At 31.3% G+C, this 27,224-nt stretch overlaps 1 protein-coding gene across 10 annotated transcripts in view; it reads right to left on the bottom strand.

Annotated features, from left to right (window-relative positions):
* The window catches only part of LOC103572977 (broad-complex core protein), a 44,926-nt gene extending 21,102 nt beyond the window's left edge, over positions 1-23,824 (bottom strand). For 4 of the 10 annotated variants that reach the window (XM_053737827.1, XM_053737830.1, XM_053737828.1 and 1 more), the window contains exons 1-6: positions 12,587-12,740; positions 10,794-11,098; positions 9,803-10,004; positions 8,759-8,950; positions 7,719-8,304; positions 7,002-7,061 (exon numbers count right to left, since the gene is read on the bottom strand). In XM_053737827.1, coding sequence (XP_053593802.1) covers positions 7,002-7,061; positions 7,719-8,304; positions 8,759-8,950; positions 9,803-9,988 — 1,024 coding nt within the window. In that variant the 5' untranslated portion in view covers positions 9,989-10,004; positions 10,794-11,098; positions 12,587-12,740. Of the gene's footprint in view, positions 1-7,001; positions 7,062-7,718; positions 8,305-8,758; positions 8,951-9,802; positions 10,005-10,793; positions 11,099-12,335; positions 12,381-12,586; positions 12,741-23,110 lie in introns of those variants that run through there. The other 6 variants (XM_053737831.1, XM_053737829.1, XM_053737826.1 and 3 more) reach the window with 4 other exon arrangements.
* Positions 23,825-27,224: the final 3,400 nt, after the last annotated feature.

Here is a 27,224-nt window from a genome sequence, read left to right as displayed (position 1 = left end):
ATATTAAATTAGCAAGATTTTATTTCGAAACATTAATCTTTTATAAAAAATTCAAAGTCATTATTTAATATTATTTATTTAACATTTTAAAGATTTCGAAAAATGATTATATAAAAATGACCTAATTTATTATTATTTAAAATATGTAAAAATAACTCTTATGCAAATGCTTAATTATTGTATATAACTAAAAGCAAAAAATTAAAGTCATTTAATAGCGACAGATAAGTTTTCTAATCATCGATAACGATCAGTAGTAGGACTTAAATCATCATCGGCAATGATAAATAACAAAAAAATAAATGAAGAAAATATATAACTTTGATAAAATATTAAGGCAATAAAACACTTGAGTTAGATAAGAAAAAATATATAAATCAGTAGCTTTCTTTGTTGGATGACTTTCTCTATAAATTATGTATTGCTCTTATTTGCACGTATACCAACTTAAAAATAATCTCTCAGATCGTTATTGCGTAGTTTTTTTTATAATTTTATTATTATTATTTAAGGTCAAATAAAGTTCATCATCGATAAAAATTATTTAAAATAAAAACATAAAGCTAGACTTGGGCGTTACCGATAAATGTTTACATACTAGAGATAAAAATTCGGTCGGATTCGCAAATTTGATATGAATACTTTCATTCGACCTTGATAATTTTTTCGCCATTTTAATTGCGCCAATAAAAGTAATATTAATAAATAAATGAATAAATAAATAAATAAAACATTTAAAGAGCCTAAAACGTTGACGTTTATCTGTATATTCAAGGCAAAAAGAATTAACGCGATAAATTATTTTATGACCTCGAAGAATTAAAAAATTTCAACGAAATCATGTGTAATAAAAAATAAATATTAAATTAACATCGTGCACTTGGGAACTTCTATTTAATATAAATATATCAATGTATGCGTTAGCAATAATCAAACATGTTGCACAAGTGTGTCGCGACTTGGCCCTGTGTTGCTAAAAAGTCTGCGAAAAATTTCTATTCAAGTGTGTATATCATCCACCGCACACACTCGCACATTTTACTTCCCGATTTGCGCCGCTAGATGTCGGCATTTAACTCTCTAACGAATTTTTGAATCCCAATATTTGCAGTGATGGTATTTCCGTTGAACACGCGGCTTGATAAAAATAATGTTAAAAAAAAAGAGAAAAAAAATTAAATTACGACATCACAACCGAAAAAAAAAAGAAAAAAAAAACATGACCTAAATAAATTGATTATGGAATGGCAAACTAAATTTCGGTTCTCCGAGGTCAGATTCTCTTGAATAATAACTTGAGTCTTTTTTTATAAATATATATCTATATATATTTGATTTTATTTATAATTTCCGGTCACGAGAAAATGTTTTCTAACATTTTTAAAATTTAAATTGCCATTTTATAAACCGAAAATTTGATAAAATATTAAGGAAAATATTTCAGTCGATTAAAAGTTGAGAAAATAAATTAATTACTAATAAAACTATTTTTATTGAATTGTAATTGATAAAACATCTTTCAATAGTCTTGAAATTAAACTTTATTAAGATTAATAACTATTAAGATGAATTTATTAATACAATGATTAAATGATTTTCGTAGACTTCAAAAAATTGATGAATAAATAATTCTAAGAAATACATTATGTTTAAACAAAAAATTTCGTAATCGATTAAATTACAATTTATATTATAAAGACAACCTTGGAATATTTTCCACAGTATTGAACACGTTTGCGAATATACACGTGACGTAATTTAAGTGTAAACACGGATATTTCACTTGAGCCATTTCGTGATCGCTACAATACCCAAATATGTCAAATAAAAGTCTTCAACTATTTTAAACATTGTCATGCGAAAATTAAACAAATTTAATCAACTAAATATAAAATAACACTCAATTAAGTCCACCGTCAATCAAAAATATAAATAAGTATTGACATATTAATTTATTATTTACATGACTAAATTGACTCATTCATGTGTCATTTTTTTAATATATAAATGTAGTCTATTAACATATAAAATATAGACGGTCTAGTATTTAAGAGTAGATGTCTGTTTAAATAATTTGAAAAAATCGTTTTACTTTTATTACTTTTTTAAATTTTTTGTTGCGACAGAGTTTCGTGAAATAAATATTTGTTAAAAAACGTTGCATCAGGAGATAGCAATGCAGTTTTTTTTAAGTATATACATATATAAATGTATACTAAGTAGTTCGTTTTTAAAAACCACATGCTATTTTTACTTGACCACGATTTTTTCAAAGCACATTAACATGGATGTATAGTATACACGCAAATAAAGAAAAAAAATAAAAAAGTAGAAAAAATCTTAAATTGGCAACATGTACGCTTTCAATCGTTGAGTGTCTGAGTAAAATAAATGAATTTCTATTAAACTGCCTAGTCATTTTAACATTTGAAAACAAACTTGTCACAAAAAAAGTAACTAAGAATACGCATCGTTAAATAATTTATATTAATTTTTTTTTTATTTTTTTTTTTGTCTCAAAGTGCAAATAATTGGGATTAGTCTTCCATAAAAATGATAAAAAATTTTCAACAAAAGTAAGCGATAATTAATTAAGTTAAATAAAATTAAAATTTTAAAAAAAGTGTGTAAATATTTGATACAGATACTAGACGCTATTTATTTAAATAAAAAATTTAAGTCATTCTTGACCTCAATGCAATTAGAGCAAAAATTTTTTTAGGCCAAACAAATGCCGATTCGATGACTTTTATTGATATAATTGAGGTACCGAAATTTATGTGGTAATTCGTTATTTTTTTTTTTTTTTATTAATATTATAAAGCTATTGAACATTGATAATGTAAACGTGAAAAATGCGTCATCATGTACACTGTAGCTAACAAAAATTTTTCAGTACATATTCCAAGGCCGTCTTAAGTCAACGCCATTGCCATATGCACGCAGGCTGTTAATATATAGATATGTAAAAAAAGAAAAAAAAAAAAGTCTGTGAAATGAAGAAGGAAAAAAAGCAAAAATGCTAAACCTATCGAACAAAGAAAATCGCACCCAGTTTGATATTTTGTATCCCGAGACCTTAATATAATAATTAATTTTTTTCTGCATAATATCTATATTACTTTATATAAATTTCGCTTTAATATTCATATAAAACTTGTCTATTCGCTCTAATTCTTGTCTCCCTCTTTTAAAATATAATTTTTATCTTACATATTGGTTTATAAATTTTTTTGCGTAACCACATTACGAGTTAAGAACGATAAAAATTGAATGTATATTCAGTTCGTTTAGTTTATTAAAGAAAGACGTACGTATATAATGAATAGGAGAAAAGAAAAAATTAATATACGTATATATATATATATATATATGTATTTATATGTATGTATATATTTCACGCCTCAGAAGCATTTATTTCTGTCAGATAACGTCAAAGAGTGTATCGCGCTGAGCCGTGCTCTATTTTTGCAGAGGTTGCAGAGGTTTCGGAGGATTTGAAATGCCAGAGAGCGAATAGATAAATTTCTTAGCGAGCGAGACATCCCGTGTATGTAAAGAAAAATAAAAAATTGCAACTTCTCATCGCCAAAAACATACACTAAAAGATGATAAAATAATACGTTTTTAATATAATATATTTAATTATTCTGAATAATAGATAAAAATTCTAAATATATATATTACGTGTGCTGTATTTCGATATAATAGACGAGTGTTGGCGAAAAAATAATCAAGATAACGAATAGAGAACGACAACCTTTGATATCGCGTTTGAAATTTGCCAAATATCTGGCTGATAAAATTTATTTGTCAATTTTATTTTATTAATGTATCATCGCCAGAACTTGAGTCTCGGGATCAAATATTTATATGTTTAATTTATTTATTTTAAATGTACAGACACATTGACTATATTTAATATATATATGTATTTATATATGTTTTCTTTTTTAATGAAATCAGCGAATCGTATAATGGACGAATGTTAAAAAAGAGTGACGTACCAAGGCCATGGTATTTTTATTTACGGGCCAATGCTTAGTTGGCAACGTTCAATGCAGATATAGACAGACCTTGAATTTCGCGGATAACATCTGCTGTCTTATCAACGCCCCTTGATAACTTTAGCAGTACTAACCTAGCATAAGCCAGGCGTTCAAATATTAATCGACGGGCCAGACCGCACCTGAATTTACACAGTGTCTCGAAATATGACACTACTTTTTTTATTATTTCGTTCTGATAATAATATTAACAATAATAATAATAATAATCTTTACGCTTTCTTCATAGAAAAAATTGAAAAAAAAAAAATTACTTTTGCTCAAAATAATTTTGTCAAGAGCAATATTAAATTGTCGTTTTTTTTTTTTTTGCGAAATACCATTTTCAAAATGTTAAATAACAATTTATAATATATATATATATATATATAAAATATATCAGCGAAGAGTGAGCTGAAAACCTTGCTTGTAAAATCGCATTAAGAAATGGCGTTATTATGTAAACAGAATAAAGAGAGTATGCACGGTGTCATCTCGTGATTATACCATTTCACCAACAGACTTGTCGTTATCTTGCCTAAACTATCACTCGAGTTACGCGAGAGACTCGTATCCCACGATAAACGGCTATAAATTAACGCACTAAATTCTCTAAATACAGTATCAAATATACAAAAGTCCATCATCTAGACTTAATTTAATTAAATAAATAATAAAAATAATGACAACAAAATAAGTAAATAATAATTTGGAGAGGAAATTTAATAGAAAATAATAAGGAGTTTGTTTAAAGTATTTAATCTTATCCTTTTTAACGATCTTGTGTTATCTCAGTTACGATAATAAATATTATCCAAATGAAATAATAACAATAATAATAGTTAAAATAATAATAACAAGCTAGTGCTATTCGTAGACAGCAGTACAATGCAATAAAATGTACACGATTTTGGGTAATACCCATAATCACTTTCACACATAAAGTTGTAATGAATAACTTCATTACTTAAAAAAAAAAAAAAGTGAAATTAATAACAATGTTGATAACTAATACCCATCACATCCTTCTTATTTTTTACGCTCATAACTAAAAATAATATTCGCGACTTTTATCATAATTATAATAAATAATAAAGACTTAAGACTTATTTTTAGTTTTTTAATTTATATATATTTGTATAACTAATAATAAAAGCGTAGCCATTAAATTCCTAACGTTTCAACAAATAATTAATAATATATATATTTATATATTATATATATATTTGAATTGACTTGTTAAATGTGATTAAACGGCCCTGACTTACCACTTGCGCGAAAGCATTTAGATCTATCACCTTCGGTAAATTAAACAGTAATGACTACAAACATTTATACAAAACTGACATGGTGTGAATGTATAGTACGATTATACGATACGATTGATTGAATAATGACTTTAGAGCTATTATACTATTAATAAATAATAAGTAAAATAACTGTTTTTTCGTATAACTGTTTTATGAAGCGACGATATTTCAATTAATATGTATATGTATATATTAATACATATATTATATTAATTATATAAAGTTGGATATGTTTCTGATGTCAATGAGTATGGAATGTCAGCCTACCGTTTAGCTACACGTTTTCTAATATGAATTTTTAAAAATACTTTCGGATTTATGTTGATTATTTATTTCTTTCAATTTCATTTTTAAAAACGGCCATGTGTCATAGAGGTGACGTTCATAACGGTCAATATATTGTACAGTGATGCCAAACTCTTCTTTCATTTGTTTCTTTCTTTGTCAATTAACGCCAATTGGTATGATAACGCGAACTTGGTGGTTCAATGTCGATTGAGGGTTTGTATTCATAACAGCTGATAAGATTTTTCCAATAGCTCTTATATGTGTTATTTGTTTATTTATTTAATAATAAATTGTCTTGTTTCGTTATTTAATTTAATTATTTTTTTATCGAGTATGTTTAAATTAACATTGTTTTCTTTTTGGTCTAGATAAATATTTATTTAATTACTTTTTAAAATAATTAACGGCCTTGATCACGATTCAAAATTTCACCCATTTTAATAAACACTCGAAAGATTAAAAATTCAATTTCGTTGTGATTTTGATAAGCCAAAAATATTTATAAATATGTTTTCATTAGTTTACTTAATGAATAAGTTGTGAGAAATGTCGTCACGTTACCACCAAGTTAATTTCTTTTTTTTTTTCAACATTAAAGTTAAAAATAATTTTGGTAATGAATTTAATGAAATGCGATGTCAATGAGACTTGTGAATGAAATAAATTCTTATACAAGAATAGAAAAATGATGATATCGATGATTGATTTGGAAACGCATGCCAATTAAGAGAAAATTTAATTTTACAAGCAGACAGAAGTGCTTTATTCACCGCAACCAATTATTTTAAAAATAATAATAATTAAATTAATAAATTTAAAAAAAATTTTGTATTCATTTATATTATTTAATATTTGTAATATGTTAGTTTGATATAACTGCACAAGTCGTAGTGACCATCAGACCGAACCATTAACAATACTAACGACAGGTAAGCTAATGATAATAATAATTTGATTTGTACCTGTCGTGCAGTACAGTGGATATCATTTAAGAGAGTAAAATAGTTAAAAATTTATAAAAAAAAATTTATTTAAAAATAGTGTAGCGAGGAGTGCCCTTGGAACAAAATCAAAAGAATGCCAATATGATTTTTTTATTGCTCGATATACTTGTACGTATATACGTTCATACTTAACGTTTTTTTTTTTATTTATATAATTTACTTTTTTGTAAACCGTCGTAACCTCGATGTGACACACGTAATAACGAGGAGGAAAAGTCATACTAAAATTGTATATATATATATATAGATATAAATATATATAAAAAAAAATTTTTTTCGCTACACCCTTGCTAATAATATTCTTGTGATTTTATAGGGCAATGAAATAAGATAATTAAATAGGTGGTTCTTACCTTGTGAAGTCCCAGCTAAATCCGGCGTCTGTAATCCGTGGCTTAACCCTGAAAATTTAACTGTCGTTAAACGTAGAGACCTTGGCTCTGTAACTTAGATATTTAAACAAAGGCCTGTACGCAATTTCGCAATCATAATTAAACTTTATTTTATTTAAATTATAAAATTAACTTAGTTATAAACAATAAATCATCACTCTTTGCTCAATCAATAACGTGTGTAAATATTTAATTTATAGCTAAATATTTATACTAATACAATAGATGATAAGTACTTTTATATGTACATATATTTTTTAATAATGCTTGTTTATTAACGGGTATTTATTTATGAATGCAGCTTTTTTTTGAGTAACATGAACCTGGACGTTAAAAAAATATCCGCTTACTAAAAATCAGAGTGTGCGTTAGAATAAAGACTCGCTTTATTAGCCGTTTACGACTTTATTTATCAAAGCGACACTCTGTTTAGTTATTTTGTCTGGGCCTTTTTTTTCTACGTCCTTATTTGTAACAAGATATCGCTCGTTGTTTAGAATCTATTCAATGTTATTCACAGCTAAATATTTTTTCTAGTAACTTGAGTAAATTAAATTTAATATTAAGAGGAATTAGATAAAATTAAAAATTTTTTTAAATTAATTAAAAAAAATAAACAAAATCATAAATTGGTCTGTGCGTAGAGGCCGTAAAAATGAAGAAGAAAAAAAAACTCACCTGACAATGGATTGTGATCAGTTGTGAGTGCGGCCATACTGAAATTAAAACTTCCAGGCGTTGATGAGAATAATTTGCTATCGGGTAAATAGTTTGGCGTTGAAGGATGTTCTGGTTCGTGTTCGTGTTCATTACTACTCGCAGAAGCCGGTGGTCGATCGGATGCCGCAGCCCCAGAATCGGATGAATCTTCATTGTGTCCGCCGGTCCTGCCATTTCCTCCAGTCAATTCCAGCGGCTCGCACTTAATATTGTCTTCAATACGGCTGTTTTCATCATGCAAACCATTGCCCTCAACTTTCGCTGATAAATGATTTTTTACCATTGAAAAATCAGTAGGCGTCGCGTCATTATTGTTGAGTGGTGGTGAAGGTACTCGCGAACGTTTTATAGAATCGTCATGTTCATCAGGTGTACGCCTCTCATTCCTACGTATTTGTGCACGTCGCAACAATTGTTGTACTGTTGTTGGTGTCGGGGTGTGTGGAGTAGGTGGAGAACCACCACGTGGGAAACCCTCGTCCGACAACTTATCATGGGGTGGTACGTGATTTGTGCGTGCCGCTAATGCACGCACTCGTGATAACTGAATTTAACAGAACAAACAATAAAAATATTACGCTAACAAAATCTATCATCGTTTTTGTTATTTATCCCTCAAAAAAAAAAAAAAAAAAAAAAATTAATGAAGAAAAATTTGAATTTAATTTTATGAAAATATTACTGGCATTAAAAAAATTAATTATTTTTATCACTTTCTGCGTGACCTATGACAATCTCGAAAAATTAAGTGATTAAGAGGGGCCTGAATCAATATATCATTTATTAGTCAAATATAATTCCACGTAATCACGTATATTGATAATTAGACACGTATAATCAAAAATTATTAATTTATATATAATTAAATAATATAAAAAACTAATTATGACATTAGCGAATAAATGGACACGATCAGATGATATAATTATGGCGTAAGAAAAATAATAATAAATATATAAATACAATAAGCGGATTAAGCGTGTGTGTAAATTAATTACCTCATCTCGTTCAGTTGAATCGGCCTGTTGTGTAAGACCTGACACCCTCAAAACCTCAGCAGTCTTGAGGAAACTACTGAGAGATCGCTGATGTACATTAACTTCCCCGTGATAAATGAACTCAACTAATGCGTGTAAATCATTAAATGCCACATCCTGAAGTACTATCACCGGATGTTTGCACGGTGTACTCTGTCATACATATAAATAAATATAATATATATATATATATATATATATATATATATATATATATATACATATATATTTTATTAATTAAGAGTACAAGAGATAATCATTAGTAATATTAACATTTAAGGAGGACCACTAGTGTAAAATTTCGAAAAATTCAATTTTTTTTGCATACTTTGATAGTCTATAGCTTAAAATATAACATACTCCAATTTCTAGTGCATATCTCGAATAAAATTTGTGAGTTACAGCCATCTGAAGAGCAGCCGTTTAACAGCTCTCAAAAATACATTTTTTAAAATTACTACAGTTATAATTCGAAAACAAATCATCCGATCGATTTGATTCAAATTGCAGCTTCTTTTATATATGTTTCTGCGTACCACGAACCTCTAGTTTTCCGATCGAATCAAAAATGTAATTTTGGCAGACCAAAAATCATCAAATTTTCACGCAAAATTTGTAATTTTTTTTAAAAACTCCACCATTTGGTTAAATTAAAATATTTTTTCTTAACTCGAGGGTCATGGTACCGGAAATACCTCCTAGTTTAATAAAATTTTTGGTTTTTTTTATTTCCTGCACTATGCAGGTCACTATCACAGTAGTGGGGGGACTTTTTTTTTGGAGCGTTAAGAGATTGAAAGTAACTCACTGAATTTTGAATTTTTTGGTCAAAAAATTTTATCTTGTATTCATTATATATCCACAAATATATCCTTAAAACATTAAAAAATTTCATGCAGTAGTTTTCTTAAAAAAAATTCCCAAAAGTCATCTTTTTTTCAGGCGGTCACACTAGTGGTCCCCTTTAATGGCAACGATAATGGATAATTAATAAATATTACAAACCTTGAGCAATTCACGGAAGTATGGGCTGCAGGCAGAGAGTACAACGCGATGAGCTTTGAGACTCTTGCCATCGCAGGCCAATGTGACATCTACAAAGTCCTCATCGTCGCGTAAATTTTCAAATGCCGACGTTATACTGCTCTGGTAATTATTCCATCGCAGACAAAAGTGTTGCGTATCTACCATCGTTATTTTTATTCACCTGCAACAATAATGGAAAAAAAAAAAAAATCACATTAACGTAAATCACCAACTAACAGATAAATTTCAAAAACTTATTCTCATTATAAATAATTTTTTACTTTTAAAATCAACGGTAAATAAAATCGTACGCCGCGTCCTCAGAGATTTTAGTTCCGTGAAATTTCAAGTGTAAGAACTTTAAATAAATAATTGAAAGAATTATTTATTTTATTTTATAATTTTTTTTTTTTATTTTTTCTAGTATAGAAAAAAAATTAGGTCGTCATTCTGGCGCCGAGCCAGAAAATACGATTAAATGGCCGGTTACTTATAGAACTGCAAGTACAAAATGTCTACTGATAACTATTATCTCGGCGAAATGATAAAAAAAAAAATCTGAAAATATAAATTCACTGGCTGAACCTTCATTCGCCAATTTAGATGTCGCACATACATTCATACTCATACATCTATAAAATATACTCGTCGTTCATCATTCACACATTGATGCCTTACATGCATGCCCAGACTATATTTTTTTTTTTTAGTTACAACTGTAATTACTGAACTTTTTTGTCAACAATATTATCAAAGAATCTAAAAAGCACTTTTTTAAACAAATAAAAAAAAGTTCATTTATAAAAAAAAATTTTTAATTGGAGTAAAACTCAGTATTAATCGAAATACTTGAGAAAAAAATTAAAAACCCCTGTAACCGCGATTACAAGTAATTGCGCGTAGTTTAAACTTCACAATTGTCTAAATATCTGTGCAAAAAAAAGACATAAAATATCCAATAATACGATACCTCAAATACTTGTGCAGTTTATAAAATAACTACGAAGGCACTTTCACTGCACACAAAATGAATATTTAATTATGATAATAATAATATATTAACTTATTATCGACTTGTCAATTCAGTGTTATATTTAATAATTATTAATGTTAACAATGAGAAAAAATTCATCCTCATTACATTAATCTATCACTAAGAATTATCACCAAATTAATAATATATAACTTATTGTACAATCGACTGTCTCTTATTTCAACAGTAGTTAATAAATTGAGTACACTTCACAGCTCCGTTATTTAAAAGTTCCTCCGTTTCTAATTGAAACAAAAAAAAAACTTACATCAATCAAACTAATTTTTTTTTTTTATTAATTAATTCACTTTTACTATTTTTGTATCACACATTGAACTCAAAATCTAAAAAAATATACTGTATTAAAGAGTTATACGCGATGAACTTTTCGCGCCAATATTTGAAATGTATTTAAAATTCAAAAAGGAAAAAAATTAACACAGCAAAAAATAATGAAATAATTATTTTATAATAATTAATTATAAAATATTGTTAAACTGTAGTAGATTGTAAGCATTGATAGTTCACTAGTAGATGTCGATGCCGCGAGACGAGTAGTAGAAGTAATGAATAAACCGCGTGGCCGACCAACAGTTTGTATCCTGCTCGCGCAACCACCCATGTCTCACATCAGTCACACCGGCAGAACTAACCCCCGAAACTAAACGTCACAGCCGAAACTACAACAACGTCGACGTCTACGTCGTCGTCGACGACCTTCCCGCTTATAGCTGAGCATCGAGGATCCACACGAAGCCGCACGAAAGACCACGAAATTTCGCGAGCAAATCCAATACGTCGCACTTACACAGACGACTTTTTAAACGAAAGCCAAACAGGCTAATGAATTTAATGATATGACTAAAATATTATGGATTTTTTTTCAGATTTTTTAAATTAAATAAAATGTTAACGAGCAAACAACAAGTAGAAAAATTTAATACGCGGTTAATGTATGAGTGAATAAATCGAATGAATGGCGAAGATTAGATACAGAATAAAAATACCGTCGACTGTATCATTTTTTTTTTCTGATATATGTATATAATATTATTTATTACTTATTAAAGCACGAGTATAATTTTTTTTTAAACACAAACACCTGACAGATTCGCGCGTAATCGCGACTTTGTAGTCCGCATTAATTGGTCTCATTTTTTTATCTCATCGCGATTTGTACTTATGTGACGGTTGTGTTTAAATCGCCTTACGTGTTAATTTTTTTTTTTATCTATTTTGTTTTTTAAAAAAATTTTGTTTTTTTTTTTGTTTTAGGCAGTACGTTAATTAATTGGCAGTCTATCCGAACGCTTATTGCCCGCTTAGTGAAAGAAAAAATGGACCGTTGAGTGAGTATTAAATTAATATATATTGTGATTATTGTTAATATAAATATTAATAGTATAGTATAAGTGAATAGAATTTAACAAAGTAAGAGCTAATGTAATGCAATGAAGTGGGATTAAATGAGAGACTAACATTGCGATTTGCGAGCCCCAGGCGTTGCGAATTGCGAGGGTGTCGTTTCGCGTCGTCAAAAAGACGTAGACTGAATAGTTTTAGTCAAATAGAAGTTAAAGAATAAAAAAAGAGGATTTACGAATAGAACAGTTGATTTTGCCGTAGTTGTAGTCGTCGTTTTCGAGGCAGTAGTGGAACGACGTACGACTTAAAATAAAAGAAAAACGTGGACGAATTAAAAAAGTAAATCTTGTATGGCGATATAATACCGTGTATTAGATGTATGTAGATGTAGAGCAGAGTATAAAATAATATATACGACGATAATGAGTATGTAGAAAGAGGTAGGGAGTGGATATTATACTAGACAGCAGAGTATCAACAGCTAAGCAGCAGCAGCACGGCGTTACGTTGCGAGAGCTGGTGAACCGAGTTAGGACTACTACTACTAACACCCACACCGGTACGGGTCCACGGCGTTATTCTTTATCGGCGCATGAGACATCTGTCGTAATAAGTACGGACTAAAAAATAGTGCGTACGCAGAGAGAGAAAGTAAGTGAGTTAAATGAGAGATAGAAAGTTTTTTTCGAGTGTAGTGAGAGTATATGGTACTACACCCGACCCGACCCGAGAGAGTAGTATAGCAAGTAAGCGAGCGAACGGGCGATACGAGTAAAGCGCGAGGGGACTTTTCTGATGGAAGTATAGTACAGAGAGTAAAAGAATAAGAGAGTTCATGTATTATATGAGCAAGAGAGAGTCTCAAGAGAAAGAGTGACTAGACTAGGTGGGAGGAAATGTAACGTGCGGTAGCATCCGTCTCTTTTATTTATTTTTTATATTTTTTTCATATATATGTACGTATGTATACTCCGTCACTCTTTATTCCATCTTTTTATTTTATATTTAAGCTTAACTTGTCTGTATAATACTGCTCTCTTACGTACTTGTTACGTTGTATCGCCCCATCGCGATTTTAAAAAATACGAGATGAAAATACGCAAAGCTAACGACTTGCAATTTAAAATGTAGTCACTATTTAAATTATCGCAAAGGCGAATATAATACTGAAGGAGCAATTTTTCTTGAGGTAGTAACACAACTGCGGGTAGTTCTTCATACAACAACGGCTACAAGCAAGATGTAAGCAAAGACTAACTTAAAGGCATTTTATTCTTCTTGAATACGTCGAGATTTAAATGTCTACGTCATCTTTCTTTCTTTCTTTCCTTCTGTCTTCGGTTGGTCGTGTCTTTCTTACCCGCGGTTTAATTTTATATTTTTTATTTCTCTCCGACAAAAGTTATATACATTTACTTCATCTACTTTGCTGTGCAATTCTCACAAGCTCAGCGAGTACAGTATAAAAGAGCACACTTGACTCCGAGGCTCGAAAAAATTTTCGTCTCACTTTATTCGTGGAAAAACGAACCCATACATCCATATAGACATACATTTATACATTTATACGTACATTGTAGAGCAAAAGAGAGTTAGAGTACGATCTAATGAGACGAATCTGTCTCTCTATCCCACTACTACTTCTACAACAGCAGCAGCCAGCGTTTCTTTTACCCTCTTTACGCCTATTCACGTCTCACTTCAGCAATGACTCTCCCGTGTTTCCAAACTCTTCTCATTTCTATCTCGCTGTGGCCCTACACCAGTACCGCGCGATTATAACTCCCTCTTTTACTCTCTTTCTTTATTTTTATCTTTCTTTTTCCCTCATTTCTAAGCCCTCCAACCCTTTCATCTTTCTCTCTCACTCTCACCCTATTACTCTTAAACTCTCGTTCTATTTCATTCTTTCTCTTCTATTTCATACACTCTCCCCTCTTTCAAGCATCGCGCTCCTGCCACATCGTGACCCCACTCGATTCGCCCCTCAAAAAATCATTACGCCGTTCCGCGGGCTGCGCATGAACGCGGTTTTAATTCGCTACTAGAAAAGTAAAATACAACCGGCGCGCCGAGCAAGAGAAAGAACCAAGAGAAAGTTCCCGGTTCTCTGCCAGCACCCGCGCGTGGCCAGAACAAGGATAAAGCCTGAAAAATAAACCATAATAAAACGAAAAAATAAAAAAATGAATAAAATAAAGAAGGAGACAGTAGTAGCAGTAGAAGTTGCGACGTTGACTCCGAGTCAGAGAAGCACAACTATGTTAGCTATACACTGAATAAACGACGAAGATAGGGACAGAAATAGTTACCGGGTGGGTGGGTCGGATGAAAAGAAGGGCAGAAGCAAAAGCAGGATAGAGAAAGATGAAATAGGGGTGGTGAACTGCCAACCGAAGACGGTGTCTTAGACGCAAGCTAGATACATCCTTCTTCCTTTTCTTTTTGCTTACTCTCCTCTATGTTCCCCACTCTAAGCACGCCGCGGCTTCCATTGTAATATTTATTGATTGGATTCTACGGGGGTCCATGATGATATAATCGCACACCTAAGTACACTTATAACTCTAGGTTCTCGCTGTAATTTTCGTTAACATTTAATATCTTTTAATTGTTATTACTTATTACTTACTGGGCTTAGGTCACTTAGGTCACTACGGATTACTTTTCGTCAGAATGCCTTATTGTGCTTAGTATTAGGGTAAGAGAGTCAATTAAACGTCACACTCTTTGACTATTGAGAAAGAACATAAACATATGTGACAGGGGTTATGGAGGTCATTGACCGTGAAATATCTCCTTATATATTTTTATTTAATCGGATGAATAAAATTTTCTTATTGATATTAGGAAAAAAAAACAATTATTATTTAATGTTCAAATCCGGTGAAATGCATTTTCAAGAGCACGCAATTAGGATGTTTTCTATGTCGCGTGAGACGTCCAGTGATTCAACTCAAGCTGTCCTTGAAGACAGATAAAACGGAACATTACACGTACAATGTACGTAATTCATCGGCATGAATGTATGTATGTTGTCTTGTTAATAAAAAATACTTGCTTTGTCTCTAGGTAGTAAGACATTCGTGTGTGGAATTGTTGAATGTTTGATTAGCCCGCGGTTAATTACTTGAAGCTCCTTTAAAATAGCTTGCGCTGATTTTTTATATTAAATTCTACTTATAAATAAAAGTAATTAAAATTTGACGACTAAATTAATAACGCAAAAAAATAAAATAAGTTGTTAATTATTTTCAGTTATCTGAGCATAAAGATTGTAATAGATTACGTGGGAGAAAAGAAATAATAATCTAGGTTTAAATTAAATAGAGTATAGAGTAGATGGAGAAAAAAAAATAAAGTACATTAGAAAGAGCGAGTAGTTCTTTACAGAGCCCTTTTATATTATGGGCGACAACGTCGGCGCTTGATGTAGAGTACCGGGCGTCGCTTTTGCTCTTCGAGTTCAAGGCTAACCGCCACTGAGAGAATATATAGAGGGAGAGAACCGTGCCAGGGATTTTCTACTGCCTCGCGTGAATCACTCGCACCTGCACCGCGACTCATTCACACCAGCCCGCTAGCTTTCAATAAAAACCTACGAGGGCTAAAAAAGATAAAGGGTTTTGCTATTACGAAAAGTGAATAAAACCGGACTTGTCTATAATTCTCTTTCATTTGCCTCCATTTGTTTTTGTTCTATTATTTATCAAGCTAACAAAAATACCGTTTTTTCTTATTTCAATTCCATCATTTTTTTAATACTATTTTTATTATACTCTACATACATATATAATATAAATCTGCAGAATAGAATCAAGCAACATTTTATTTTAATTCATGTAAAACTGAATAAACTCCAGTTTATAAAAGCTCTTTGATCTTTTTTAGTAATCTGTAATATCGAATATAATTTCACGTATGAATTTAAATTATTGTACGGTAAAAGCTTTTGACATTAAAAAAAAATTATCAAAAATAATAATAATAATAATAATAATAACAGCAGTATAAATTTAATTGACAAATAAAATAATTTAATCGATTAAAATGATTTGTAAAAAAAAAATGAAAAAAGTACATCGACCCCTGTGACTTATTAGCCCAGCACACCTGCCAACTAAAGTTCCCGACTGATCTTATAAGCATCAGCTATAAAAAAAAACAGTATATGTACATACATATTTTTTGGCTGGTACGCGTATACGTCTTGATACCGCATGGTAATATAATACGCTAAAATGCAGTGTGCACGCAAATTTTCGGCAAGTTGAATGCATGTGAGAAAGATAGACTACGCTATATAACTAAAGAAATAACAATAATAATAAAAAAAAAAAAAAAATAAAAGAGTGAGGGCGGGTCTAAGAGTGTACGCATCATACGACATAGAAAGAGGGAATAAAAGAGGAACCGGCGATTGCACCAAGCCAGTGCCCCTAAAAATTTATATATATATATGCCTCGGTCTGTCGTCTCACTTTTTCTGCACCCTTTCGGCTCTGCAGCTCTCTCTCACGTTCTTTTCTTTCCTTCTCCCCTCTGCCCCGACCCTCGCAACTATACTCACATTCGAAAACATTTGGCGGTCGTTGAACCCCGGGCAAACCCACCAACGGTTTGGAACAACAAGCGACTATTCTCTTGATCGTCATGAGCGCTAAACGGACGGCGAAAAAATATGTGCGTGTATAGAAAAAAAATATAAAAATATTTAAAAATTAGTCTCAGCGTACGAGGAACTGTTGAGTACAAGTCAAATTATTCTTTTGTTAATTTTTAAACAATCGAACTTTTGATATTTTTATTGCAATAATAACTATTATTTTATGAAAAGACTGTAAATAAGTTTATTTTTAAAAATACTTTTCCTTACGTAGTGGAAAAATTATGAATCATAAGTAGATGTAGATAATTTTAGTCAGACTACTAGACCTTTCACTGCCTGCCTAGACTCAGTTTGTAACTACTTGTACTTTGTATCCCCATTTTTAATCGACCGTTATATTTTTCCATATATTATTCTTGAATTGTAAATAAAGATATTTTCATCCAGCTAATGCAATTATTTCTTAATTCGGTGAAAAATTAAATTATCTGGGAGAAAAAAAAAAGGAAATAGAATTTAAATAGAGTTGGATTCATCGTAGATATGAATGAAGAATAATAATATAAATAATAAAACAATATAACCGTACTATTTTTCGCTGACCGATTTTATCTGACAACACGTTTATAAAAAAAAAAAGAAAGAAAAACGAGGTGATTAAATAAAGTGAAGTAAAGACAAGACAAATAGTCTGGTGGAATTATTAGTAATGTATTATTTTGATCCTCGTCAATTTAAAAATAATGAAAATAGGTCAAAGATATATTTTTAATTGCCGAAGCAGATGAAGGCGCAGACTATGCAGCCGGATTTGAACCTCGTGGTTGCGTCATGGAGATTCTCATGCACTTTCGTCTTTTCTTCTCCTCCTTTTTTATTCTCTACTCCTTTTCACTCCTACTCTTATTCTTTACTACACACACACACACACACACACATATATATATATATATATATACATATGCATGTGCGTACAGTTAAACTGCCAGTCGAAATTCACGGACCCGTTTTATATTACTCCTTTTTCCTCACCCAGCTGCCTCGACTGCGTTTCGCGTTGGATGGAAGTGACACAGAGAAAGCCACTTGGTGTGGATTAGCTGCGGTATGCTTACGTCTATGTGAATTTAAATCTTTCTGTATATGTTAGCTCAGCCATATATACTCACATACGTACATCTATATATATATATATATGTATATGTAGATATATATGTACATATATATGGATAGTCTTAGTATAAATATGTGAAACAAAGAACTGCCGAAAAGAAACCGTATGTTCGTTAGCATAAATATACTCAAGAATACTTGACTTGCAATTATTTTACTATCCACTCCACATTATTTTTTGACCGCAATAATTGATACACTTCAATATATAATTAACTCTAAAATACATTTTCATTCAAAAATTCCACAAAAAAAAAAAATTTCTTGGCGCAAAAAAAAATTTGTAAAATGAATTAAAAAGAAAAATTTTTTCGGAGCGAAAAAAACTTTTCTCGGAGCAAGAAATTTTTTATCGACCCATAATTTTTTTTTTTTTGTCTCAAAAAAAGTTTTTCTGGCTTCAAGAAAATGTTTACTTTCAATTCATAATGCAAACAATTTGTTGGGTCAAATAAAATTTATTTGCGGCAAGAAATCCTTTTTTTCTATGTCAGTATGAAAATAAAATTTAAAAATATTATTTAAAATAATTAATATTCAACGGTTTAAACATTTCTTTTATTATTATTCTCATTAATAACAAATTGAGTTATTGATTAACCTGTATATGAGAATAAAATAACTAAAATATATAAGAGTAGATGACATAAAAAATTTATTTGTCGACAATTGAGGTCACAATTTGTTCTTTTTTTATCATTGCAGAATATTTTATTTTATTTTATTTCCTTACATTATTTCTTACCCAAGCTCTGGCACGTAAAGCCTTTTTCAAGCCACTCTTGACCTCTGAAACCTTAAGCTACGCAGGATATGCCTGTCTTTCGGGGAATTCGGAAGCAAGTGTCTTTGATAGAACAAATGTTTAAAACAAACTGTTACGAAATCTGCGAAAACATTCAACGTAATGGGAAAATATTTTGAGAATTGACTTTGATGATTCACCAGTTTAAACTTTTTTACTTTATTGCTAATCAAGGTCGCGGTTTCTTTTTTTTTTTAACAAAAAAAAAATAATAAAATTTACAAAGCATACTTACATATTAAATTAATCATGATATATATTGATTTATATGTTGATCAAATGATACGATTAAATACAAAGGTCAGGAATTATTTTACTTAACTTATTTAAATATTATTATTTTTTTCTAATAATTATTTTATTAATTTTATCTTATGATACAAATTATTGATAAGTATATTATACTGTGAATACTAATATGGCGATAATTATATTTCATTGACGACATTCTTCCGTCAAAATATAGCATAGGTTCACGTTCACCCAGTCGGAATCTAATTTCAGAGATAACGCTGTCGCGTAATCTAGTTACTAAGCGTTTAATCTAATCAAAAATATTAAAATTATATATTACATTTGACACTCTACATACGGATAGCAAAATAAATTATTGCAATATAGAATTATTAACTTAAAGATTTAAAACTAAAAATTTGATGACCTAGTTACGAAGATTATCGACAAGACTTCATAACTTTAAATCACAGTTTACCAATTTAAATAAATTTATTCACCTATTTTAGCATTCAATCATATCTTATATGTTAAACTTATATTTTCATATCTAAAGATAATCAATTTTAAATTCAAAAACGTCATTGTTACAGCGGTTAAGTAGAACGACAAGTGAAATATTAAATTGATATTTCCGTTTTACATATTTAATTTATTTTATCATATTGACAATAAAATACGTATATTAATTTTATAGACTTTCTAAAACCGTCTCACTATTTTTGCATTATTAATAATGATAATAATAAATCATTTATTATTTTAAACCAAATTAAACGTGAATAAATATTAAGTGGATTAAAAACAAATAAAAAAATTATTTCTATCTATAAAAATTGCAGTCAACCGCAACTTTTTTTTTCTTCAACACTTGAAAAAACAAACTTACGTAAAAACCGAATGTCAATAGATATATAGTATATGTATATAAAATTGAGCGAGTGTTTAAAAAAATTATTTTCAAAAAAATTTTTTAATCGTCAATTATTTTTAATTAAAAAATTTATTCAATTACATGGGAGTAAAATATAAAAATCGTTACTACACTGTAAAAAATTTCAAGTGATTATGGATTTTGATTCAATCCAAATTCGGAATTCTGGAGTTTAAAAAAAATCACTCCGCAAATGGAGTAAATGAAGAATTTATTTTTTTAGCGGAGTGATCCGGATTTTATTTAAATCCGCATTCACTCTGATTCAGAGTTTTAATATTAAAATGAACTCCCCTTGGACTTACACCGGGCTCATTTCGCTAATTTTTTACAGTGTATGTACACATGAGGATAATTTTTGCATGATTTGAATATTTTTTCTAGAACTTTGTCTTTTCGCAATTATTTTAAAAAATCAGAAATTTTTTGTAAAAAATAACAACTGTTTAGAGACATGATAAAAATCAACATGAAGATAAAAAATGTATATGATCAGATATATTTCCATGGAGTAAAATCCTTAACGTTGTTCTACTTGAAACTCACGTTCAAGGATTCGCTTTGCATACCGCGTTACTGCCAACCCGCCTTAACGCTCCCTCCCTCCTTTTCCTTCTCTTACTTCCCGCGTGGCATCTCTTCTACACAACTATACACACATGTTAAACATCTACACATATATACAACATCCCACGATTACGATAGCTTCGGCTTGACTTTCAAGAGAGTAGAGAGCGCGCTGATAGAGTAAGAGTCCATAACAGAGACGTCGTTTGAAGCAGGAAAGAATGAGAACGCGCAAATAATTTTTTTTTATTTTAGAAAGAGATAAACTAAAGTAGCATACGCGCAAACGGCTCGAGTGTAGTATTCATGAATGTACATATATATAACGAGCATTGGAAGAGTTTGAACTATTTTTATTTTCCCTCTCGCATAAATTCTCTTGGCACAAATCTCTATTTATAATGCTATGTACATTTTCACGCTGCACCATGACTATGCGCTCTTCTTCACCCTATTCTCCAAATGTAAAACGGGAAATGGTAAAAAAAGATGATAAATAAATAAATAATATAAATATATATGTACAGCAAAACAAAAAAAACAACAAGACTGCAATGGATAATCGCTTAAATTATTTGTACCATTTATTGGAGCGACAGTAAAAAGATAGTGCTCTCTATACTCTCAGTCTCCGGCTATTTCAAGAACGATAACGTTTCTATCTTTATCTCTATCTCTACTTGTACTCGTATTTCTCTCAACTCTGATCCTTTCTCCCTTCTACCTCTCTCTAGTGTACTCTACGTGCTTTAGCTTTATCACTATCGCTTATTTCCTCCCACTAACACTAATTATCAATTTCCAATGCTCTCCCTCGTTTACTTCGCCAATACATCAAAATTCGATACGCCGATATTTCGAGCTATAGACAAATGTTTCATAAATTGGGGTGCAATTCAACAAATAATTTATTTATAAATTTATGCATAACGATAAACCCAATTTTTTTATCTCAACAATTATTGCATAATAAAGTTAATTATATACGACGTACTTTTACTATCTATAGAAAAAATATATTACAAGTGAGTTTTTTATAAAATCGCGGAATGACACTTGCGGAAAGGTCATTGTGATTCGGCTACAATAACTATCGCAAGTAATAGGCAGACATAAAAAGAAAAAAATAGTAACAAAAATTAAAAGATGTTATTTAACATGAATTATAAATGTTGAAATACACGATAATTTCTCTTTGAATTATCAAAATTAACCGTACAAATAATAATTCGATTCGCCAAAAATTATTTTACTTATCAGTTAATTTTTTTTGCAATAGTCTTAATAGATAATTTTTTTTTTATACAATAATTTTGATAAATAAACACATCAATAAGTAGCTAAAATATTTTACAAAAAATCGTACAAACTACAAAAAAATGTCAGATAATTAAAATAAAAAAAATAATTTTTGACAAGGACTGTATCGTCTCCTCGATTCCCTCAATAATATAGTTGGTCTAGAGGCCGTCTACTATTTGCACCGGCATCACGACTAACGACAAAGGATAGATTTAAGCGTTGGTTAAGTTTGCGATTACATCATTGGGTAAACGTGCGGCATCACGAGAGAGAATAACATAATGTGCGAGCGTGGTATGGAGCAAGACCCGTGGAGAATATAGTAGTAGTATGGAGTAGCGAGTTGTTGGTGTGGTGCGGCAAACCGTAACCGACATATTATCCAGCTCGTCTAGCGTTTGTCTAGACTCTAGCCGAGCACCGCGTCTCGACACACTACTAACACACTAACGTCGCTTTGCCTACACATTATCGAATTACATATGTAGATTTGCTATATGTAGTCTGTGGATGTGTTTGTGCAGAATATAATTCTATATATTACTCCACACTATGTGTGATACGTAACTCTCATTGGTGTTATACACATCTACTATAGAATATATACATACATGAAAACATACATTCGAATTTACTAATACTATATAATATGTAAAGCCTACCGTACCTCGTCTGGTATAGTCAGACTGAGTGTAGTATAGAGGCCGAGACCGAGACCGAGTGAAGTGAATAGAGAAGGCCAAATGCGATCGTGAACCAGACAAGCCAGTTGAGAGTAAAGAGAAGTATAGTAAAGGAAACGATCACTATATATATATATATATATATATGTACTTATACTTAAAAAAATCCTAGACATTCACAACAGGCTCAGCTAAAAAAGAATTCCTTTGGAAGGGGGCCCGCCAAATAAAACAAACTTTTGTTTTATATATATTTATATATATGTGTATGGGTATATTATGTTCCTTTTTTTTATAAACGCATAGTATATTATATATATATTTTTATATAATAAAAACATTTTACTGTTTTTGATATTGGAAAAATGATATTGTATTTACAAATATATCACTGAGTATATTTTATTGAATAAAATGGATCAAATGGTTTAATTAAAAAGTCTATAGGCCTTAATGCACTCGAATTATTATAGTAGTAGACGGTAGAAGGCCGCGACAGTTTAAAAAAAAAAATAAATAAGTAACCTCGTTTATACAATAATCATGTATGTATTTATATATAAATATCAGGTGCGAACGTACCTTGATCGTCGTTGTAAAGAGAAGTATTCCTGCGGTGTCCTTGCTAAGTCGACGAGCCAACGGTGTTGTAAGGACGACGTAGTATGGTTTATTTTTGTCTATGTTGTTGTTTAGTGAGTGTGTGGATAAATATGCTCTGCTCTATCTTGTGTTTTTTATTTTATATTATTATTATCTTCTTTCACCGTCTGGTTTGACGTCTCTCGGGTTGCACGTATCTTCGTTGCTCTTCCTCCCCCGCCTCCGCCGCCACCGCGGACTGTCTCAGTCTTCTCCTTTCGCCGCTGCGTTTCACTCGGCTAATTCGTCGTCGCTGTCCTCTTCGTCGCGTGCGTTGTATGTTATATTGTTGACTGGTTCTTTCTTCTATTTGCTCTCTCTAAGCCGACGCGCAGTTCCTCGGAATAATACCATTTAGTAGTATCAAATCACTTGCATTTAGATCTGCGTCCATGGCAATCACTTGCTTCGTACTTTATGTTCATACGATACTACTTTTTTAAATAAAAAAAAATTTTATTAATTATTTTTTTCACTTTTTTCTTTATGATTTAATTTGGTCTAGGTTTATGTCACAGTCTCGTCACAATAATCAGTCTTGTCTGCACAATACAATCACCACTCACGTTGTTGAATCAGCCCTCGTGTTCAATAACATATTACATATATATCGACTCCGACAGTCCGACACCTTTGACGGGAAAAAACTTATGCACGTGGTTTTCTCTTGATATCACGTACGTTTTTTTTTTTTTTTTCAACACCACCAAGTCTTACTCAATTAAATTATTAATTAAAAATAATAATAATAATAATAATATTAACATACTTATTATAAACGAAAGAACTAGACTATTTCGTAAAATTTTGGCAAACAGTCTAATAATCACAAAATGTATTATTGAGACCCGCGCATCGGAGTAATAATAATCCGGAGCGATAACGTGCGTGGCGCGGTGGCTATGAATTTAACAACTCGAGGGTGTAATGTCGTGGACGATGAGAGATGACGACACACTAGAAGTCTTTGGACACCGAGACTACCTAGTCGTAGAGTGATTGGGAACGCGACTGGCCAAAGCACTTGATTCACCCGCGGTTCGGTTTGCTGCGCCTCTCCCATGCACTTTTTTTCGGCTACAGTGTATGTGTATTTGTCTATACGTGCGTGTGTATCCGTGTTAAATATAAAAATGTGTGGCTTGTTTGTCTGTCTGTCTCTCTATGTCTATACACTACACTCACATGTGCACATAATATGAGTCTCAGTAGTACATTAGTAGTAATTGTAGTAGTGGAACTGTAATGCGTGTGTGTGTATGTGTGTCGATGCCCGATTGTATACGAAAAATGAGTGAGTTAAATAGTGGGCAAGCGAATCGAGTGCGTGTGCGACAGCATGTGCATCAGCACACAATTTTTGTGTATAGTTTTCGGCATGTGTGTGTATGTGTGTTTGTTAGTTGGTTGGTTGGCTGGCTGGCTGGCTGGCTGGTTGGTTAGGCGAGGAGGTATAGTTACCGAAATGTTAACCTCGTGGAACCACTTTTTATTGAGTGTCGCAAAATTCATAGGAACCACCAGAGTGCGAGCGAGACGGCTGGATGTTGTAAAAAAATGAAAAAAGAGGACCGCGAGAGCGGTTAAAGTTGATATAGAGGGGAGAGTGCTTTGCTGGCGGAGGGCGCACCAGAAGTTCTGTAGCAGCAGTAGTGGTAGTAGTATTAGTATATTACAAGGAGGGAGGAATAGCAAACGGGACATAAGGGGCGACAGCCCCCACCAATTTATCTGACAACACCCCTCTGTCCCTGATAGTCCTCGGCAATTCTTCAGCGCCCCACTCGGCCTCCTGGGCCTCCCCAAACGATGTGGTCCCTCTCTACCTCGCCTATACACCACTGACTATACTTTTCCCCATCAACTGTATGATACTCCTGCTGCTGCTGCTGTTGCTGTTGCTGCTGCTGCGAATTCTACTGCCACTACACACTCATCGCTGTACTACTCTCTTTCCTCTGACCCCGCGCACAGTCCAAATGCCCGCGAATCACCCCGCGAATTCCTACCACCGCATTTGGTTTAGTTTGTGTGCGTCCCCGGCCCCTCTGGACCTCCAACCCGGCAACCCGAATGCCACCCTCCTCGGCCCGCTTCACCGTCACGACCATCACTACCACCACCTCCTACATATACTGCCACTCTTCTGTCTTCTTTTATTCTTTCACCCGCCGTGCCCCGCACGCTGCTTCACTTGGCCCGACATTTAGCCTGTGCACAGCCAAAACTTATGTACAGTTAACTCCGCATCGAATAGTCCCGACGATTTTTAAACTCTCTTTGTATAATATATCTATATAAGAGCTCCTCGATGCTGACAAACGCTCGTTGGACCTTGCAGTCATCTTCCGTGTCCGTTTTTTTGCTCACTGATTTTTCTTACATTTAAACTTTTTTTTTCGGTCCTCAAAAAAATTTGAATTCAAAAGAGACAAAGTTTTATTTTATACATCGAGATTTAATAATTTTGTTAAATAATTGTAAAATTTATATGGTTTAACTAATTAAAGATTAGCCGGAATATTAAAGAGTCAGGAGCTCAAGGACATGAGATCAATAATTACTTGAATGACGAATTATTACTTTGATACTACAGTTGGTGGATAGATTATAGCTTTTTGTCGCGATTTCAAATTCAGGATATGGGTCACCTAAATTTATGCAACTATCTAAAGCTGATAAATATATGTACATTTATATATATCGAGAGAGAGAGAGAGAGAGAGAGAGGACCATGTACATCATTTGAATTATTGAAAATAGATTTTCGTATGGTTTCAATTAATAAAATATCTTCTTTTATATCTTTGACATTTATAAAGAACACTCGATATTCGCTCATTGATTTAAATCTTAGAGAATATTTAAATTTATAGTACCAACAAATACTCGTCTATTTTAATGGCTACGTTAAGTTTCTCTTAATATACTCAGGTCATATAAATATTAAAAATTTTATCATGCATCATCTTTGACAAAAATATACTTTAATTAAATTGAACCGACTTCGTCAATTATTATTGATTATTTACCATAATGAAATTATGTTCACGTTAAATTTTCTCCGACAGTTATGTGAATCACACTGAGATGAAATTAGAGGCATTATCTACTAAGTGAAGTAGTTATTTGGAGTACTCTTAAATACTCTGCATTATATATATTTGTTAAATAAATACTCGTACATCAAAGTTGATTAGAGACCAAAAAATTAATTGAATTACTTACAAGAAATGAAATTACTAACTCAAGCTGAGATAAAATTAATTATATAACATTGCTTATTTCATAAAATATTTATATATAACTATATATATAGATGCGCGCGAGCGCATGTGTGTATGTGTGCGTGTATGTAAAAGTACTGACGTTGTAGCAGATCAGAGGGCAAAAAAATAAATCGAAGGACTTTCCAAATAAGAAACAGAATACCGTTATGATAGCAAAAGCTTGGTTGGTTGGTTGGTTGGTTGCTTACTTGCTTCACTTCAAGCTTCACCATACCATAATATACAGCAGCCACAGCAGCAGCATTCAACAGGCTACTGAGTCTTTGAACCAATTATTATCTCTCAGGTCATTGCTGACCGCCCGTTAGTTTGTCCTTAATTAGAAAATATCACTGAATTACGTGGCATGTTCTCTCACACGATGTACTTTGTATGCACCCTGTGGACTTTAATTGAAAATTTCCAAAAAAAAAAAAAAAAATGATAATTTAGATTGTTTGCGATCTTAAATTTATCAATTGACAATTAATCACACTTACAATCGATGGTAAATAAAAATATGCATTGAAATTTAAAAAAATTTGTTTTTGTTATATTTTTGTGTTATTGAATGTAACAAATGTTTATTTATTATGCATAATCATTTATCGATTTGATTTTAAAATAAAGTACTTTTGGAGTAAGTAATAATTTATTGCAAAACGTCTGAAAGCTTTTTATTAATAATTTTATTACATCGAGAGTTTATTTTACTATTCATTGCTGATTTATATGGGTTAAAAGGTTTATTTTAATGTTATACGTCCCATATTATTTCTACTAAT

The sequence above is a fragment of the Microplitis demolitor genome, chromosome 3 (assembly GCF_026212275.2).
Source record: "Microplitis demolitor isolate Queensland-Clemson2020A chromosome 3, iyMicDemo2.1a, whole genome shotgun sequence".
Classification (NCBI taxonomy): Eukaryota; Metazoa; Arthropoda; class Insecta; order Hymenoptera; family Braconidae; genus Microplitis; species Microplitis demolitor.
Note: the sequence above shows the minus strand (reverse complement) of the source record. Positions and strands in the feature narration are given on the sequence as shown.